This window comes from Myotis lucifugus, unplaced genomic scaffold (assembly GCF_000147115.1).
Source record: "Myotis lucifugus unplaced genomic scaffold, Myoluc2.0 scaffold_28, whole genome shotgun sequence".
Taxonomy (NCBI): Eukaryota; Metazoa; Chordata; class Mammalia; order Chiroptera; family Vespertilionidae; genus Myotis; species Myotis lucifugus.
In genome coordinates, this window is record NW_005871076.1 from 8341299 (window position 1) to 8361345 (window position 20047).

The 20047-nt window shown below is 43.6% G+C and overlaps 1 protein-coding gene across 1 annotated transcript in view; it reads left to right on the forward strand.

Annotated features, from left to right (window-relative positions):
* The window catches only part of TRPC7 (transient receptor potential cation channel subfamily C member 7), a 259805-nt gene that overhangs the window by 230699 nt on the left and 9059 nt on the right, over window positions 1–20047 (forward strand). Inside the window, 2 exon segments of the mRNA XM_023752170.1 lie at window positions 14448–14643; window positions 19909–20005. Of these exon segments, the coding sequence (XP_023607938.1) occupies window positions 14448–14643; window positions 19909–20005 (293 nt within the window).

The window sequence follows — 20047 nt, forward strand, 5'->3', positions numbered from 1 at the left end:
GGCGTCTCCTGGAGAGGATAAGTAGCACTGAGCAGTGGGCTAGAATATAGCAGACCTGAGCTTTCATTATAGCAAAGGATGACCTTACTAATGGCCAAGTCACTGGGCTTATCCGAGTTTGTGTCTGTGCAGACAAGTATAAATAAGACTTCCCATCTTACTCACAAATACCCCTTAGGTGATCAATGAGACAGTTTAGTAAAGTGCCTGAAGCACAGAAGTGTTTCGTCCAGGTCCCACCCCAGGCCACCTAGGCCCAGAAGTTCTCCCTGCCTTCCAGCTCCTGCCCAGAATCTCTAGCCATAGTCAGGTCTCCAGCCACAGGCACAGCAGCTGGGACCAACAGGGTTAAGTACTTCTTGACATCTCTAAGAACCCAGACCCAATGCAATGAAACCCCATGCCCCACCCAAGTGGAATTACCAAGAAGGGTGGGGCCTTGGTGCTGCTGAACCACAGAGCTATTACTCTCTGAAGCAAAGTAGTAGTGTATGATCACATAGAGCAAGTGCCTGGCCCAGTGCTGAGAAATGCACCTGAGGAGTACCTAGGTCCTCCCCTCAGCGCATGCACCCCATGGCTCAGACAGACAAGGTTTTAGTCTGAGCTTTCATCTTATTAAGCAGTATGGCCTTGAGCAACTGCTTAAACCCCCTAGGCCTCAGTTTCCCCAGCTCTGAAGTGAGAACACTAAGATGATCAGCATCACAGGATTGCTGTAAGGATCCAATAAGAGGAAAGAGAACTGAATCCGTCTTGGTGTATAATAAGCTTCAGTGAATGGTGGTGATCATAATAGAGATGATGAATGAGGAGTAAAGGGGAGGGTAAGCTGCAAGAAAAGGTACCTGTAGACTGATCTGGCTCCACAGGACCCTTTCTGGACAGGGGCCTAATTTACAAACTGTCTACCAGCTCAGGCCAAGATCATTAGTGAATCCGTTGTACTCCAAAACCCAGTGATCGACTGTGGAAGGAATTAAATCACCCAAAAGCACATTTGCTGTAGACCTGCTAGAGGCAAAGTTAAATGTATTTACTACGGGATGCACTGTTATTGAGCAACAGTCAAGATGTCAGTTGATAAACACAAGTTTCAACCCTTCATGGTGAGGCCCTGATGTCCCTCCTGTGTTTCCAGTCTAGCACAGTGGTCAGCAAACTCATTAGTCAACAGAGCTAAATATCAACAGTACAACAACTGAAATTTCTTTTGAGAGCCAAATTTTTTAAACTTAAACTATATAGGTAGGTACATTGTTATTAACTTAATTAGGGTACTCCTAAGCTGGCCTTTGCTAAAAACTTCCTCAATCTGATTGAGGTGCATTCGCTGAAGTCAACCCCTTCCAACTCTCCCATCCACACTCGTCTTGTATACTTGTTTCAGATAGAGGAGTGTGGATGGGAGAGTTGGAAGGGGTCGACCTCAGCGAACGTACCTCAAAACAATGTACCTCCCCCATGCTGCTGCGTATCCTGTGGCCCGCCTGCGCATGGGCCACGAAGTTTAAATCGCACTGTAAGTGCGCACCCGCACATGGTATTTTGTGGAAGAGACACACTCAAGGGGCCAAAGAGCCGCATGTGGCTCGTGAGCCGCGGTTTGCCGACCACTGGTCTAGCACAATGCTTGAACACAGTATTGTTCACCAAGTGTTGCATTAACAAGAATGAGGGAATGAACAGGAGAAAGGAAGCTAGATTCGAGGCAGACTGGGAACCTGACCGTGTGGACTCTATCCCATTTCTACGCCACATTCCTGCACTGCCTGCCCACAGCTCCTCAGAGGTCAGTGCCATGACACATGGGAAGATGGAAAAGGTCATGACTTAGAGCAGGACTGACCTGGCCACAATTCCCAGCTAGAGGTAGCACAGCTAATCTATAGGGGAAAGGTGAAAAGAGGAGAAGGGGACAAAGCAATTGGCTTATCCCATGTGCTGGGAACCAAATAGAAACTTCCTAGGCATGAGGGACCCAACCAAAGAGGACCCAGGCCCTTCAGGATGGGGAAGGGAAGGTGTTATGGTGGCAGCAAGTGCAGTGAAGAAAGGACGGGATATTTATCACCTTGGCAGCTCCTAAAATGGGATGCGCAGCTGTAAATAGGATTAGATTGAACAGGAAAACAGTCAATAGAGCAGTGAGGTGAAGAGGAAAGAATGGATTTTTGTAAATGCCACCTCTTACCTTTTGAATGCTCTCTGGAGCATGTCAGCGCTTAGAAACTTCTTTGATAAACAAAAAGCCACACTAGAGATAAGTGAGTCTTGTGCATTAGGCAACTCAGAGCTATTTTGAGAACCAGCTAAGCTGATGATAAAGACCAATGACCCCTCTCAGGTGAATGTTTACTTCATAGTGGCTCATGCCCAGGCCGCCCTTCCCAGCTCAGGATCTTCCCTTTGGCCCACCCACGGGGAGTCCTTTTGAGCTTATAGGGAAAGATGGTCTTACAGAGTTGGAAGACTCAGTCCTACAGAAAGGAAATTTGGCCAGGAGCATAGTGTAGGTATCCTTGCCCCATTATTGACCCCACCCCACCCCAAAAACTCACCCCTGATATGTTCAAGGGCAGCTTAGGTTCCTAGAGACTGTTCAGGAGTCTACTTTGCAATCCATCTGTTAGGAACTAATAGAGAGCTATCTTACAGGAACCTTGTTCACCCTAGGGGTGCAGTCCCAGGTCAGCTCACTCCCACTTAAACCCCACCCAGTAGAGTACTATCCCAGACGGGAGACTAGGGACATCCTGGGACAAAAGGAAAGGTTTCTCTACCAATGGCAGACCCCCAACCCTCAACCAAGCCCTGCCCTAATCCCCATTGTGTTCCAGTTCTGGAATCACATACCTCCTTCCCCACTCAAATTGCCATCCCTCATCTGACAGACCTCAAGGAGGGGGTAAGAAGAAAACAGATTGAACGGAATCTGCCACAGGATGAATAAACACACAGTCTGAGCAGTCTTGACTGAGATCAATGATTCTCAAACCATACCAGAATCATCTGGGGAGATGGCTAAACTTGGGCCTTTCCAGGCTCTACCCCTTCGAGTTCCACATAAGGCCTAGAAGCCTGCATTAACAAGCCACTGGGGGATTCTGATTCAGGTGGTCTTAGGACCATGCAATGAGAAATGCTGATCTGACTTAACCTCATCATTACTCAGATAGGGAGATAGAGACCAGTCTCAACTCTGCATTAAAAAAGCGAGCTCTGGAGTCAGATCTTATAAGCATTTCCCAATCTTTCAGCTTCCTTTCACTTCAGAACCAATGGTTTCCTCAAAGGTCTGGGTCATGCTTCACAGCTGCTTCTGTGTAGGAGGCTGACCTGAAGGGAAGAGCAGCGACGGGGCTGCCTGGACATGACAGATAGTGCACCTGCTAACAGCTCACTGTCTCCAAGCCACTTCCATTAGAAACTGCAAATGACCCGCGGGAAGGAGGAGATGTTCAGTATGTTTTATGCTCTCAGTACAAAATCAAGTATCCTAAGGCCAGGGTGAGGATGTGAAAAGAAAACTGCCCGAGAATGCACTTTCTTTCAGAAAGCCTGTAAGAAAAGCTCTCAATTCCAACTGTTAGGAATTTTGTTCTAAATGAGACTATATCTTTGATCTTATCATGGAAATCAGTAGACAAATAGGATTTGGTTTTTGGTGTTTTGTTTTATAGTCAACTTTGCTGGAATGGACATATTTCATAAAGCAAGGATTTTTCTGCTTAGAGACTATATGGAAATCTTGGGATCCCAGCACTCTGTAATAAGTGTTAGAAAAAGAGAGACAAAAACTCCTTGGCCCACTAATGAAATGCAGCTGAATGAGAATGCACAGGAAAAGATGGCCTTCTTTATACCCATCCAACTGGTGACCATCGCAGATCAGGTACACAGATGTGACCAAGAATGCCCAGGATGGGGGGACCCATGATGGGCTCCTCGTCTTCCCTTTGGGTAAACTTGGCCTCCCCCACTTACTTCTGATTGGAGATTAAATGTGGGCCCTGACCCCCCAAAGATGATCCCAGCCCATCTTTTCCACAGTCTGTTTTGGCGGCAACTTCACAGCATAGCTGGGTTGAGACTTTTCTAATAAAAAATAATACTTTTCCTAAGGTTATTCTGTCTCCCAGGAATCTTTTTAATGGACGGAGCTTCAGCAGTGCTAGGCAAAATTAGAAGCTTCTATTTTCCATGAGAGTTATGGAAAATTTCCAGACTCAGATTCGTATGCCCAGCAGGGGCAGAAGGCACTGATTCAGTGCCCACAGCTCAGAGGCTGGCTCCAATGAACCTGAAGGAGCACTGGGGCTGAGGGAGACTCCCTGAGACTCTGTCCATGCCTACCCCACCCCAGGACCCCTGCACCATCCTATTGTTGAACAATTTGTGATAAGCGTATGTGCTGCTTTCCCATTTGGTCCACCTAACAATGGAATGACACAGATATTACTACCAGGAAACTGAGGCTTGGAGAGATGCTGAACTTGCCCAAGATCACAGAACCAATAAGAAGATTTGAACCCAGATCTGCATGACTCCAAGCCCATCCTCCACCTTTTGACCAGAAATCCCCTCCACTTCCCACACCAGGGCATATGCTCTGAGGTAGAAGCTGGGTGTCTTTACAATAGCTTTCCTATGGCTATTCTAAAAAACAGCATATGAAATTCAGATTAATGATTATCACTGAGAACCTGGTGATTCTACATATCTCAGCACTAAATATGCAGCCTGCGATTGTCCCCTGGGTAAAGCAGCTTTCTACTCCAAAGTGTGAATATTCATTCGACAAATATTATGGAGAAGCTATCCAATGGCAAGTTCTGTGTTTGGCTCTGCGGTCATTGAGGTTAACAGAACAATGCTCTCATCCCTAAGAATCTCATAAACAAGTAGGGAAGTCTGAAAAGTAAAAAAAAGCAAGCATCAGCTATTATGGAGACAGCTTCACAGTATAGCTGGATTGAGACTTTTCTAATCAAAAATATCCTCAAAAGGGTACTTGGGCAGCACAATGAGGAAGAAGCACTGGACTCTGTCTGGCAAGGTCAAGGAAGGCTTCATGGAGGGGGTGACCCTAAAAAGGTCTTTGAGGGTGACTAGAAGGATATGCCAGCCTGTGCAAAGTATAAACAAGCAGGGCCTTTTTTTTTTTTTTTTTTTGAAGTGAAGGAGAAAGTAGCTGCCTTACCGCCCATATACTGATGTGCTCGGATGTTTCAATGCCTCATGGTACAAAAATTTTCTTTAAAAAAAATAAAAGCTTTTTCCATATCTGGCCACAAAGGTGGCAAGAAGCAGGTCAAGGAGACAGATAAGATAAGGCACTGGAGCAGAAACAAAAAGAGGAGAAATATGAGGAGCTCAAACTGAGGGGCACATGGAAGGGCCCCCTGGCCACAGTGGAATTAAGAAATCTGCCAAAAAAGTAAGCTGTTCTTTGTGCCTAAGGCATGGTGATCCTTAATTCCATTCCTGTCTAAACATCTGGATTCCCTGCCCTACTATCTGCTGCCACCTATAGCTAGAATGAAATATTATCTTGGAGGCTGTTGTACATTTAAGAATAAACTTTTGTAAAAAGGAAAAGAAAAAGTAGGCAAGTAGGCAAGAGTTTTGGGAAATGGCAGAAAGTAAGATCAGATAACCCAGCAGGAGCCAATGAAGTTCGCCCTGATAGGTTGTTAGCTCTCCACTAAGGCTTTGTGAAAAGGAGGAAGTGAAATCAGATCTGCCTTCAGAGAGAGCACTGTGGCAGCTGGGCTCAAGAGGGTAGGAGGAGGAGCCTTGCATGGCCCACGCTGGGTGCTGGAGATTTCATGGTGAGCAAAAACAGTCATGGCTCCTCCCATCATGGGACTTGCAGACTGGTTGGGAAGACAGATGTTAAATAGTCACAGGAATGGGGGCATGTTACCAATTGAGAAAATGTTCTAAAATAAAGCAACTTGAAAGATGCTGAGCTAGATCTATTATGAGACTGTGGCAGGAAGCTGGGTGAAAGAAATGCAAGCCCAAACTAAGGGAGTGGCAGTGTGATGGAGAACGGGAGATGGAGCAGGGATGTTGAGGAGGTTAGAGTGGCTAGGACATGGTGATGGCCTGAATGTGGGGTGTGAGAGAAGGAGAACGTTCTCAGGGTTTTGACATTTGGAAGGCTCCAGGATTTGGGGAGGGAGTCAAGGAGGGTATGACGGGGAGGAGGACAAGGTCCCTGGTGATTCAGGAAAGAGACAGGGGCTTTGGCCTTCTCCAGGACCCATTCCCAACAGAAATGAAGACAAACAGACCCACTTCCCAGAAGCTTGTATATAGTCCATGTCCTAAGGGACTGGAGGAATAGTGGGGCCTTAAAAAGGAGGACCCCATTCTCAGCACTGAGGGCCAAACAGAGACTTGCGAAAGGGGTAAAATGGTTCTTTACAAGTGAAATATTGTGCTTGACAAGCAGAAAACAAGAGCCTGAGATTTCCCTGGCCCAAGAAAGGGAAAAAGGGAGACAGGGGAGCCATATAGGCCCAGAGACATCCAGAAGGAAGTGACAAGTCAGAGGGGCCTCCTGACAGCAAAGAACCACACCCCTAAGAAGGATCTGTCTGTAGAAGAGGTCCTGCTTGGGCGGCCAAGGCTAGGTTACATTGTCTGCCCTCAGAGACTCACTGTAACTCATGGCCAATTAAGAGAAACCAGGGAAAGTTCCTGGCATCACAGGACTGTGGCCTACGTGGGATGTAGAATGGAATCAGCCATGTTCACATTATAGAGGACACATTTTTCCAGGATACATTTTTTAGTGTTGAAATATGGGCACCTCTGATAGATGTGTTATCATACTGTATTATATTTTGAAAATTATAATCTCGCCTTTCATCTTATAAATTCAAGTAAGGCATAAGGGTTTGGGGGGAATTATAGAGTTTATTATGCCCATTTTCAGTGGAGAAATCAGCACAGAGAAGTCTGAGGTTTATGGAGGAAACCGCAGAGGCAAATGATGGGGCCCAGGTCAGGCTAAGAGAGGCTGAGCAGCTCAAAGAGGCTGGCCTTTGTGTGTCAAAAATATATATATATCTTAAATATATACCTTGGGTCTAACATAAGTTCTTATCTTAGCATAACTCTCCAATAAGTGCAATAAGTGATAAAAATATAGATCTTTTCCTGGATTATTTTGTTGTTGTTAATCCTCACCCAAGGATATTTTTTCCATTGATTTTTAGAGAGAGTGGAAGTGAGGAAGAGGAGGAGGTGGGAGGTGGGGAGAGAGAGACGTTGATTGGTTGCCTCCTACACACACCCCAGGTCAGGCTAAGAAAGACCTGCAACTCAGGTATGTGCCCTTGACTGGGAATTGATTCTGTGACCCTTTGGTGTGTGGGCCAACACTCTAACTACTGGCCAGGGCTCCTGGGCTACTTTAGAAGGATGATTATGCCTGCTACCAAAAGGCATTCTACTATCCTATGTTTATTTATATCCTCTCCTCATGTTTATTCATGACATGAATTTTAAAAGCCTAGTACCTTTGAGCTTCTGGAACAGGCTAAGAGCTCACAAAGTTTTGAGGGAAAAGAACTGATGATACACTGAAAATGTGCCCTTTTGGATGTTTTCACAGCATGTTCTCAGGCATTTCCCCAAGTCCTTTTTCTTATACTCAGACTGATGGGAGCCATCCTAAAGGGAAGAAATCCCTACCTTTTTATTCACCAAAATTCAGTTTTAGGATATAACTTAGGTTTAAACTGTCATTCTTCAAAGTGACAGAGGGACAGGAAACTAAACTGTCCAGGGTTAGCTCTAGAGAGCTATCAGAAGAGACAGTTCTTGGGTGAATCTGAGCACTCATTTTCCCAGAATTTAACCATTCATTGACAAAAATGTTTACTGAGTCCCTACTATGAGCTGGGTGCTGTTCTGGGTACTGACAGAACAGTGAGCAGGCCCTGCCCTTGTGGAGGTCGAGTTCCTCCATGAATGTGATAACAGGGAAAAGAGACCCAAAATAATTTTTTTAAATAAAGAGGTTAAGTGCTGAGAGCTAAGAACAAATAAGACACTGTACGAACGGGGAATTAGGAGAGGGCTTCCTTCAGACACAACAGTCAGAGAAGGCCTACTTGAGCATGTGACAATCAGTTAAAGCCTAAAGGATGAGAAAAATGAGTGGCCATGTGGAGAGAAAGGGAAAAGGCGTTCCCAGCGGAGGAACGGGGAGGCACAGAAGCGGGAGTGCCTTGCTGCTGGGGGCTAGTGAGGTGGGGAGGATTCAGATTACCCGGGGCCTTGAGGCCTGAGCTAGGTGACTGGGTTCAGTTGTTAGCCTATGGAAAGCCACTAGAGAAGAGGGGCAGGATCTGATTCATGTTTTTAAAGGATTATTCTGAGACTTGATTGTAGGGTGGAAGTCTTTTGCCCTGATGCTGGTGCCAACTGCAGTTAAGCAAGAAAAAATATGAATATTGGTAATAAAATTAGTAACATTTATCACACATTTATGTGCCAGTAAGTATTTTATGCACTTCACAAGCATTCTATTAACTCATTTAATCCTCGTGACAACCCTATGAAGTACAGATTGTTGTTTTTCCATTATACAGCTAGAATAAGAAAAAAAAAGGCACAGAGTTATTTGACCAAAAGCTCACAGTCAAACCCAGGTTTACCTAACTTCAAAGCCTGCACTCTGCCTCACCAGAGCCCTACCTGGACTAGGTGACACTGGGATCGGGAACCGAGAAGCCAAAATGTGCATCAGGGATGTATTCATTCATTCAGTGGACATTGAGCTTACCCAGCACCTTCAGTGAGCCAAAATCTGGACTAAGTTGGGAGTTTCAAAGGTGAAGAAAGCACAGCTCTGCCCTTGAGAAGCAACCAGGCTCCTGGAGAAAGAGTTTGGTCTTCAGTATGAATAAATCTGGGCTGTACAGGCTTTAGGCTTTGTGCATCCAAGTTCCCTGGCACTGACTCTGGGGCCAGACTCCTCTACTTCTGGACTATCTAAATCAGTGATTTTCAACTGATAATGCAGAAATTATTAAAACATGCAATACCTGACTATTTAGTCTAGGGCACTGATCTCTTTTCCCTTAGATCAGTGGTCGGCAAACTGCGGCTCTTTGGCCCCTTGAGTGTGGCTCTTCCACAAAATACTGACTTCTGCGCATGGGCCACGAAGTTTCAATCACACTGTAAGTGCGTGCCCGCACGTGGTATTTTGTGGAAGAGCCACACTCAAGGGGCCAAAGAGCCTCATGTGGCTCGTGAGCCGCTTTGCTGACCACTGCCTTAGATTATCAAACAAACAAACAAAAAAACAGCCAATACAACAATAGCCATCTGGTGTGATTAATCAAAATTATACCTATTTTTTGTCATATCAGCCAAAAAAATATTTTTTTGGTGTGCTACAGAATTTTAGTAATTGGTTTATGTATGCCACGAGATGAGAAAGGGTGAAAATCACTAGCCAAACTCCTCATTTAGGGCCCTAGAAAAACCAAGAAGTGAAAAACAGGAAGTGATTTGGAGCACACAAGTTAGCAGGGCATAGCAGGGCATAGCAGGGGTGAGGTTCAGACTTTCTCTGGAGTCTCACTCTCTTCCCCTGACCTTCCTAAAGCCTGGTCCTACTGCTCTCAGTCTCCAGTCTGGGCATTAGAGAAGCATGGCCCTCTCACAGAGTCTCTCTATGGTCCAAGCATCTTCTTCCATCTCCCAGCTCAGTGGCAGGTGTCCAGTGTTTCTACTTCAGCAGAACTCTAGCCCAACACCTGCTACTGAGAAACAGTCTATTAGGAGCTGATCCTCCTGCTTAATTTTACCCTGCTATGTGCAGATTTGGTAAGTAAATGAACTTAACTGTTTGGGGGAGGAGAGAGAGAGAATGCCATGACACTGGAGGAAGGGCGTCATGGCATTCTGAAGAAGCAGCAATTTTTATAACGATCCTCCCAAACGGTCGCCTTGTTGATCAGTTTGTTCTCATACACAACTGCCTCTTTAAGCAAGCTGTTATTAAAGTCCCATTATGCAGGCGAGACAGATCTGGTAGAGAACTGATTACCACATCCCTGCCTTCTACTTGACAAATCAGCTCCAACCTCCCCTCCCCACCCCAACACACACCGCACCCACTAAGAGGGGGGTGAATCGTGCTCTAGTCAACATCACTCATAGGCACTTTCCCCTTTTATTCATTAGGAGCACTTCTTATGCCAGGGTGGCCTATTGAGTACATGTCAAATTTTGAAAGACAGAAAGGGTTGGAGAAAGCAGAGAGGATTTACATGAAATCAAGGGTTTGTGATGATCTTTGCAGATAGGAAGGAAGATGAGGGTTGTTCAGAAAAGTCAATAGGCAACTGATTTATTAACTCCACTCAGTCTTGTGTGGAAGCACCTGAGGGGCTGATGGGGTTCTATGTGTTCCCCAGCAAGGTAAGGCAAGGCAAATGGAGAATCCTTGCTTACTTCCTTATAGCATTCACTCACTCTATGGGGCATGCTTGAGACTGGGACTCCCACAAGGACAGAAACATGTTCTGGGCAGCAGAGTATCCTTATAACCTGGACAATAGCTGGGAGGTCAGTGAATATTTGACAAATAAACAAATGAATAAAAATAATAGCTACCATTTATTGGGCTCTTACTATATACTTTACAGCAACTTAATAACACACCATTATCCCATTTCATAGATGAGTAAACTGAGTTTTATAACATGCCCAAGCTCACAAGGCCAATACATGTTGGAGCTGGGATTTGAACCTGGGCATGAACCTTTGCTGTTCTGCCTCCAGCTATCTCTGTGAAGATTCCCATGACTGACACAATTGAAGGAATCTGTGGCAAACTCTGTAGCTAGCCAGAGCGGATAGGAAGATGATGTAGAATCAGTGGCTGCCTTCTCTATCAGTAAAGAACCTTAAATTTAGCCTTGAGACCAGCTAGTTGACAGTGGGGGCCTTTTGTGAGACAAGTGGCTTCCTGGTGAGTATCAAAGAAGCCAAATGCAAGATACTTTCTTCTTAAAAGACAACCCCATGCTCTGAGTCCCATAGCTCCTAAAATTTGTGGTGCTGATTAGTACATGACTCAGAGAGCATCATAACCTCACAAAACATTGGGATTAGCTCCAATGCCCAAACTCCTGAAATCAGTAATGTACTATTGCCTTCTACCTGAGGCCAGCTTCTCTCTGAGAATAATTACTATAGGTTTCCAAGGTCAAAGTGAACAAAAGTCTCTTCCCTCTCAGGGCAGTGAGAAGAAGTTTCATTTGTTTCCTGCTACATACTCCACCAGAAGATGCCATAAGCATGGCATATCAAATTAATTATTGGGCATATCAAGTTACTTATTGTCACCAGAAAAACATCAAGTTTTCATGGATATTTCTGCTTCTTTCTACGAGGATGTCTGTATCTTCATATTGATTTATAAGAGCTCTTTATGTAAGAAAGACATCATCTATTTCCTATGTGTGGCAAATTCTTTACTCCCTTAGTCTTTTTACCTTATATTTTTACTTACGTTTTTTATGTATACAAGTTTGATTGGGACAATTCTTTCCCTCTGTGGTTTATGAAATCTCTCACAGACCAAGATTATATAAACATAAATGTTTCAGTTTGTTCATGTAATTCTGAAACACTGAATTCTTCAATTCTGTTCAGAATATATTTTAGTTATGAGCTGAGCTATGGATAAAATATTTAATTGCTCACAACTTAGTCCAGCTAATTGGGCATAACTCAGCCCATAAGGTCCCCTCTGAGAAATAACAACAAAACTATTATATTCGTTAGTCCACTGAAAGTTCCTGTAAAGAGGTGTGAGTATAAATGAAAGATCCAAGAGATGACAATGGTGAATCTAGCCATTTTGGATTATTCAAACCAATGGACTCTGCTTTTTTTAAAGTTATTTCTTACTGAAACTCATTTTGCCCCATAATAAGAGGAAGCAGGGGCTATAGATATCCCCTAGTGGTTAGAAGAGCTTGTTAAAAACACATTCTTTGTTTGGGTAAGACCCCTTCCTGCCAGGTAAGATGCCAAGGGAGTTCCTCTCACTCTGGCAATCCCAAAGTGCTTGGGCCAGGCCTCTTGAAATTAGATTCTCCTGGAGGTCATGGTCAAATTCAAGTCTAGAGGCTAATCCTTAAGCTATAGAATAGAAATAAAACATTTTTGAAGATTAACTAGAAGCCAGACAACAATTGAACAGCTCATCATTCCAAGCCTCAGAGGGGGGAGCAAAGGGTGGGAGTGGTAAAGGAGAGGCATGGGCCTAGGTTTAGGGATCTATAAATATTTTTTTACTGGAACATGTACGGCTTAATGGGCCAGCTCTGCCTCCTTCAGACTGTTGACATAGAATGCCTAAGAGAAGGCACTAAGGATAAATCAGAGCTTGGTGGCAAAAATCATAGGAAGAAGCAAAAGTGAAAAAATACAGACTGAACCTAGGCATTTTCCCTAATGAGAATTCAGAAGGCTTTCCTTTGATGTGTTCTATAATTGCTTGCTTCATTGTGTCAGCCAAAGGTTTGTGGGGTTTTCCAAGATAAGAAAGGGAAGATGAATTTCTGTAAAATGTCTCTCAGTCGCATATATTACCCATTTCTTAGACTCTTTGTGGTTTAAGTGCATAATCCTAGACCAGTACCTGTTCGCCCAGCCCCTCCTTTCAACAGAGTGTACTCCAGATTCCACCTGACCCACCAGGAAGGAAACAACTGTCAGAGAGGCCGCATCCTAGCATCTGGGGTTTGGTGTGGGGCCATTGTTCCCTTCCACTAGGGTGATAACCAAAAGATTGCTTCTAAATGGAGACAATGCCTCCACGAGGAACAGCATCTTTTTTACACAAATGGAAGCTGCATCTTGCATGAGGAAACAGTTTTCCCTCTTTCTCAAAGTAGCCTCAGGAGCTGGAGCTCTACAATAATGGCTTGTTACCCAGTGGTTACTTCCAAACCTCCAATGAAATTCCTTCTTGCTAAAATGAAAATGAATTAAATATTCCAAACTCATATTTTTAAAGGAAAACAAAAACAAATAATGACCACAAAAAAACACTTCTATATTTAGTTTTCAGACAGCGGTGCATAGAGCCAAACAGCTGGCTAGACACACACGTATACCTACGCCCCCACACACTCACACACAGGAGAGCGGAACATTCATGCGAGTCAGAGTGAAATGTTTCCAATGTGGTAAGTACCAGTATTTTTGTACATCTTGTCAAATAAATACCAATCCTTAAGAAACCCTGATTTTTTTTTAATCTAGCTAATCCTGGCCATTTGTGGGTGAGTGTAGAAAATCTGAAATGTTAAAGAGAAAAACGGAAGTGCTTTCTCACAAATGATACGAGAAATCTGGGTGCAAACTAAAAGAATTGCTCAGCCATTCAAATGTTATCAGATACATGTGCATGTTCTAAACCACCCAACCAAAATCCAGCTTTCTGATTAGGTTCTATGTCATAAAACTAATACAGGGTCAGGACCACAAAGTACAGTGTGAAATGTGCTTGGATATTACTCTTAAAACCAGGGTACTTTGGCAACTCCAAAATCTCATGAGCGTCAAATAGTGTCCTAAATGCCAGGTGTTCAAACTTTCCTCAACGCACATGCAGTAACTACTTTGAGTGAGCTGCAGAGTGCAGTTTGGGTGTTGACCTAGCAAACTGCAACAATATGGACACACTAAACTCCCCACTCTCATTCCTGATCATTCAACTCAAATTTAGAGGACTTGATATACGTGGCTGGCCTCAATCCACAGGGCCAGGGGGTGGGAAAGGATAGTGGTTTGAAGTACACACCATTTTAAACTCTCAGACACACCTGGATTTGCATCCCACTTTCCAGGAAAGACACATAGGCTCTGAGCGTTGAGTGGTTCCATCTGTAAAATGGAGGTAATAAGCGAGCCCACCACAGAAGCGGTCATAAGGCTTAAGTGAGCTGATCTGTGTCAAGTGCCCAGCAAGTCCCAGTCACCAGTGATGCCAGCTTCATCAGTAGACACCATCCTCTTCCTTTCATGTGGGACTGGGTAGTCTGAGAAGAGTCTCAAACTACTGAAGGAAGAGTGTGCTTCTGAGAAAAATAATTTGTATTAGAATAAATATTTGCCCTGGCGTTTAATTTTAAATGTTTAATTACAAGATAAAAATGATACTACTGTCAGTAGTCCAAATAAATTGATTGAATGAAAAGAAAGAACCTGCCCCTTATAATATTTTTTCCAAGTGTTCTTAGAAATGTGAATGTCTCATTATTTCAGAATATAGGCACTACCAGCCAGCCCCAGCCCCACTCAAGGGTAACCACTGAAGTCTAGGTGATAGCAACTTTCGTGTGTAAAGTATTAGCTGATACAAACTGCCTGAAATGACTGCTGTTTCCTTGCAGGGTTGAAGAAAGTTTCAAAACCTTATTTTGGTCCATCTTTGGCTTGTCTGAAGTGATCTCAGTGGTGCTGAAATATGACCACAAATTCATTGAGAACATTGGCTATGTTCTCTATGGCGTTTATAACGTCACCATGGTGGTAGTGCTGCTCAATATGCTAATAGCCATGATCAACAACTCGTATCAGGAAATTGAGGTAAGACCGTTAATGGGAAATCCTCTCTCTCCCTTGGTTTAATTTACATTGCTGTTTTCAGCAATGAAGGCAATGATTGTAGAACCCCCGTGTTTTTAATGTGAAGCCAAAACAGCAAACAGGCATTCATTCTTCCTGGATTGCTCCAAGAAGCACTCCTGTCACCTGCCACATGGCATAGTGGGCACCACACATAAAATGGCCCGACAAAGGCAGAAAGACTCAGGTTCATGACTCTTTACTCTTTACATGTTTCCCCACAGGATGGCATACAGGTGACCCACAGCAAATCAAAATAACTGTATCTTTCAGCCCACATTCCCTCTGCCTCTCACATGTATTTATTAATTCCTTTCTGTATGCCATGCCTGTGGTAGGCATGATAATACAGAAATGACTAAGATACAGTCCGTGCCTTTGAAGAACTCAGTTCAGTGAAAAACAAAACAAAACATGTCAATCAACAAATTGTAGTGCCTTGGGCCAGAGCACCAAAAGAAGTCCTACAAGGTGCAGAAGGTGCAAAGCAGAGACTGTGATTGGCCATGGGGGAGGAAGCTTACAGAGGTGATGCCTGAAGGCCATTCAGAGACTAATACAATTCTGCCAAATAGATAAGGGAGTCAAGAGAATGTCCCAGGATGCATTCATCAAAATTAAAATGCATAAAACATAATCTATTGATTGAAGCCTTGTTTAGAACAGCAAGAAATTAAAAATAAACTAAATGAGCATTAACAGGAATCTAAATAAATAGATTATGGTGCATCTCAACAGTGAGATACTGTGCAGTTTTAAAAAAAGATGACGATGTTCTCTATACACTGATTTGGTGAAACCTTTACAATAGAGTGTTAAGTGAAAAAAATCAAGTTGTAGAACAATATACATGGTGTACTCTGTCTGTGCAAGAAAGGAAGAGAGGGGAATACATATTAATTTATGATTGTATAAGTATTTGAAAGAGTACCTGACAGATGCACAGCAAGGTACTATTAAGAGGTGGTTATGATTGTATAAGTATTTGAAAGAGTACCTGACAGATGCACAGCAAGGTACTATTAAGAGGTGGTGCTAGGGGACAAAGGTGGTTGGATGCCTTTCCATTTATACCTCTTTGTGTTTCAGAAATCATGTTATTTGATTTATTTATTATAAAGTTATGTAAATAAACTAAAAATTAAAACAAAATAAAATGCACTAACCCCTTCATTCAATAATTCCAATTCTAGGAATAGATCCATGCAGAAATATGATTTTACATAGTTTTTCATTAAAGAAAAACTTGGAAGTACTTCATCAATATTAGAATATTTAAATAAACTGTAATATAGTATAGGATACTGTATATAATACTATATATACAATGAGAAAAACTTTGTGCTGACATAGCAAAATTCCTATAATATTGAGGGGGAAAATGCAAGTGATAGAAGAATATAAGTAAATCTTGTTTACATACAAATGTGAATATACAGAACGAAAAAGTAGAGAAAGATAGAGAAAACATTCCACACCTTCTGGGGAAGGGAGTAAGAGAGAGGAGTTTTGAAAGGGACATTCACATGTGCTTGTTATATCTCTGCACTTAAATCTTTTATAAGAAACAATTACTTGTGTATTTCTCACATAGAAAAAATAAAGACCTCCATGTATTAGTTAAGTAGATCTTCCATAACAAAATACCACAGACTGGGTGGCTGAAACAACAGAATGTTATTTACTCACAGCTCTGGAGGCTGGAAGTCAAGATCAGTGTCAGCAGGGCTGTTTTCTCCTAAGGCCTCTCCGAGGTTTGCAGGTGGCTGCCTCCTCGTTCTGCCCTCACATGGCCGCTCTTCTTTGTGCATGCATCCCTGGTGTATCTTCTTCTCCTTATAATGACATCAGTCATACTAGATTACGGTCCCATCTTTATAACTTCATTTAACCTTAATTACCACTTTGAAGGCCCTATTTCCAAGTACAGTCACATTCTAATGTATGGAGGATTAGAGTTTCAACATATAAGTTTTAGGAGGACACATTTGGTCCATAATGCCCTCCAAAAAAAGTATGCTAAATAGTAGGAACAACACAGAAAGGGGTCAAACGATGTGATAGATTAGGCAAGGAAAAGCTAGGCCCTGAAGCCCTCATTCCCCCTCCCCCCTTCCCCCTCCCCAACCTCCTTGTACTCTCCCCCTGCAGAAATGCAGCATCTGTTGAGAAACATCTTTTTTTAAAGTGCTATGCCCATTTGGTCACCTATGTTGATGAGCTATTGCTAACTAGTCCTCCCTGCCCTTCTGGGCCTCAGTTTTCCCGTGTGTAAGAGAAACCAGTAATCCGTGGGTCTCTGTACCACTCACCTAAGAAGGTTGGCCCCATCCTAACAAGCATATCATGCTTTGGTCCAAATGAATGTGAAATGTAAAGCCATGTTATTGATGCCTACTAGTTCGGGGCAACCCTGTGGTTTGTAAAGTTATCCCAACAGTGTGATGACACAAGATGGACAGAGCTCACTGCAGCCCACACTTCTCCTCCTCAGGTGAGAGTCCTCGCCCCCCCCCCCCCGCCCCACATCTCACTGGCGGTGCGTGTGCAGGAACATGAGAAGTGGAATAAAGCCTCTTGAAAGTGCCCAGTACTCCAGATCACACTGAATTTTGGGAGAGTATATATTAATATAGCCTTCCATGAGAACACTTACTTATTCAGTCAGTAGATCTTGAGTATCTACTGTCCAAATCCACACACCCCCTGCTCTGCCCCACCTGCCCTCCTCCATCCAATCAGGCTGCCCACATGCCCTGGCTCCTTGCCCCCTTGCCTCCTCAGGAGCTGCCATTATCCTGACTCCATATGCATCATCACCCTCTCCCTTTCTATCTAGTCCTTCCTGTCAGCATTCAAGTAAGTCTCTGGATCTTAAAAGGTAACTACAAAAAATCCTCCCTCAATCTCACTTTCTAGCTCTCAATCTCTTCCTCTCCTGCTCTTTACTGCCAACTTTCTCAAAAGTTGTCTCAAGAGTTGTTTACACTTCTCACTGCCTCTCCTACTCATTAACTCCCACTCTTTCTCCACCTCCCAGATCACCCACACTTTAACCTGGTTGGGAACTACAATCCCTTGGATCTCATCTCAAATGCCAGTCACCAGCACAGCCTTCCCTGATCTCCAGGGCCAGGCCACAGGCCTGAATACCCAGAGCCTCCCACGGCTCTTAGCACAACACTAGGTAAAAGTCTAGCTGATGTATTGTTTAACATACTTGTGTCACTGCCAGAGTGTGTGTTTACAAGGGCATGGATTGTCATCCCCAGTGCCTACCTAGCATATGCCAGAATAATAGTAGGTGCTCTATAAATGTTTGCTAAATGCCTGAAGGTTGAACACTACACACTGTGTAAAGCTACAGAGATAAAAAATAGTATCACCATAGCCAGTTTTGCTCAGTGGATAGAGCATTGGCCTGTGCACTGAAAAATCCCGGGTTCGATTCCAGTCAGGGGCACATGTCTGGGTTGCGGGCTCAATCCTCAGTAGGGGGCATGTAGGAGGCAGCCAATCAGTGTTATTCTCTCATCACTGATGCTTCTATTTCTTTCTCCCTCTCCCTTCCTCTCTGAAATCAATTTAAAAATATTTTTTTAAAAAAATAGTATTTACTGAGGGTTTACCAATAGTCTGACACTAAGTGTTTTTCAGGCTTTAACTCCTTTAATTCTCAAAACAACCTATGAAGTAGGTATTATTATCCTCATTTTACAGATGAGGAAACTGAGGCCCAGAGCAGCTAAATCACCTGCCACGGTGACAGAGCCAGGAGGGCTCCAAAGCCCATGTTCCCACCACTATGTTACCATTCCTCTCAGGCCGAGTGTCCCTGTCACACCTCTCTGTTGTACAAGGAGCGCCCCTGCCCTCACAAAGCTCTCAGTCTAAAAGGATGCCCCATAGACCAGGCCAGGTGCTGATGGGGTCTCAGCAAAAGCAAACAAAATGACCACACCTACTGGTGACGACCTTATATCTCATGGCACATCCCTGCAACCTCACACAGATGCTTGAATGTAACCAATGCCTGTGGGGAGAGGAAACCACCATTTCTAGAGCACATACTCAATGCCAATCTCAGGGCTATGTGAGGGAGGCAGCATCATCTCCGGAGCCCAGGCCCTTGTCTAAAGTCACACAGCTAGTAGTAAGGGGTTGTGAGCCCAGGTCTGCATGATCCCAAACCCAATGCCTCTGTCCTAGCCGCAAACCCCTAAGGAGCCTGCCTACAGAACACACCTGCTCCCACTTGGAAGCCCAGTTAGCATTCAGGCACTGACACCAACTCAGAAGTAACAGGTCTGGGGTTTCAATCTACCACCACCACCAGGGAAGGGGGTAATTATAGTTACTATAGTAACAACTATAACTGAAGTAATTATTACTAAGTCATAGTTATTATGGCCTGACTAACCATAGTCAGGTTTGTTCCCCTTGAATTGCATATGCAGAATCTCTTAGCACCTTCCCTGGAAGCATTCTAACCAATAGAAAATACTCAGTAAGAAATATGCTGTGGTGTCCAATATGGTAGCCACTTACCACATGTACCTAGTGAACACTTGAAGTATGGCTAGTCCAAGTTGAGATGGGCCATAAGTACAAAATACACACTGATTCTAAGACTCAGTATGAGAAACTGTGCAATAGCTCATTAATAATTTTTATAATGATTACTTGTTGAAATGATAACATGTTGGGTCTACTGGATTAAATACAATATATCACTGAAATCAATTTCACTTGTTCCATTTTACTTTTTATATTGTGGCGACTAGAAAGTAAGTTTACCTATGTGATCCACCTTTGTGGCTCACGTATTTCTGTGGACAATGCTGCTCTAAAAGAGTAGTATGTTGATGGTGGTATCTCAGCAGAGCTGTGAATGTTTGTGGGTAACAGGAGTAAGTGGCCATGAGATATCTTCTTTGGTTAGAGGCAAGTGGACAATATTGGTAAAAATACCCAGTGTGAGGGGAGAATGAACTGGCTGCTGTTTTCCCTGCTGAATCCAAGAAGTGGAGATCTTTTGGAATGACTAATTGCATAAGGTTTTAGCGAGAGCAAACTCCCCAGTGTACCCCTGTAGTGAGGATCCACAAGTGTATCGGAGTCCTGTTTAGAAATCTGCTTCCAGAACTTGGAGGCTACACCCCCACTCCCACCCCCGAGATGGAGTTCGACTGTTAAATCATGGTGTCTTGTTTCCCTTGTTCACAGGAGGATGCAGACGTGGAGTGGAAATCAACCCGGGCAAAGCTCTAGCTCTCTTATTTTGATGAAGGAAGAGCTCTACCTGCTGCTTTCAATCTAGTCCAAGTCCTAAATCATCGATTATATCATAATGAGAACCAAGAGG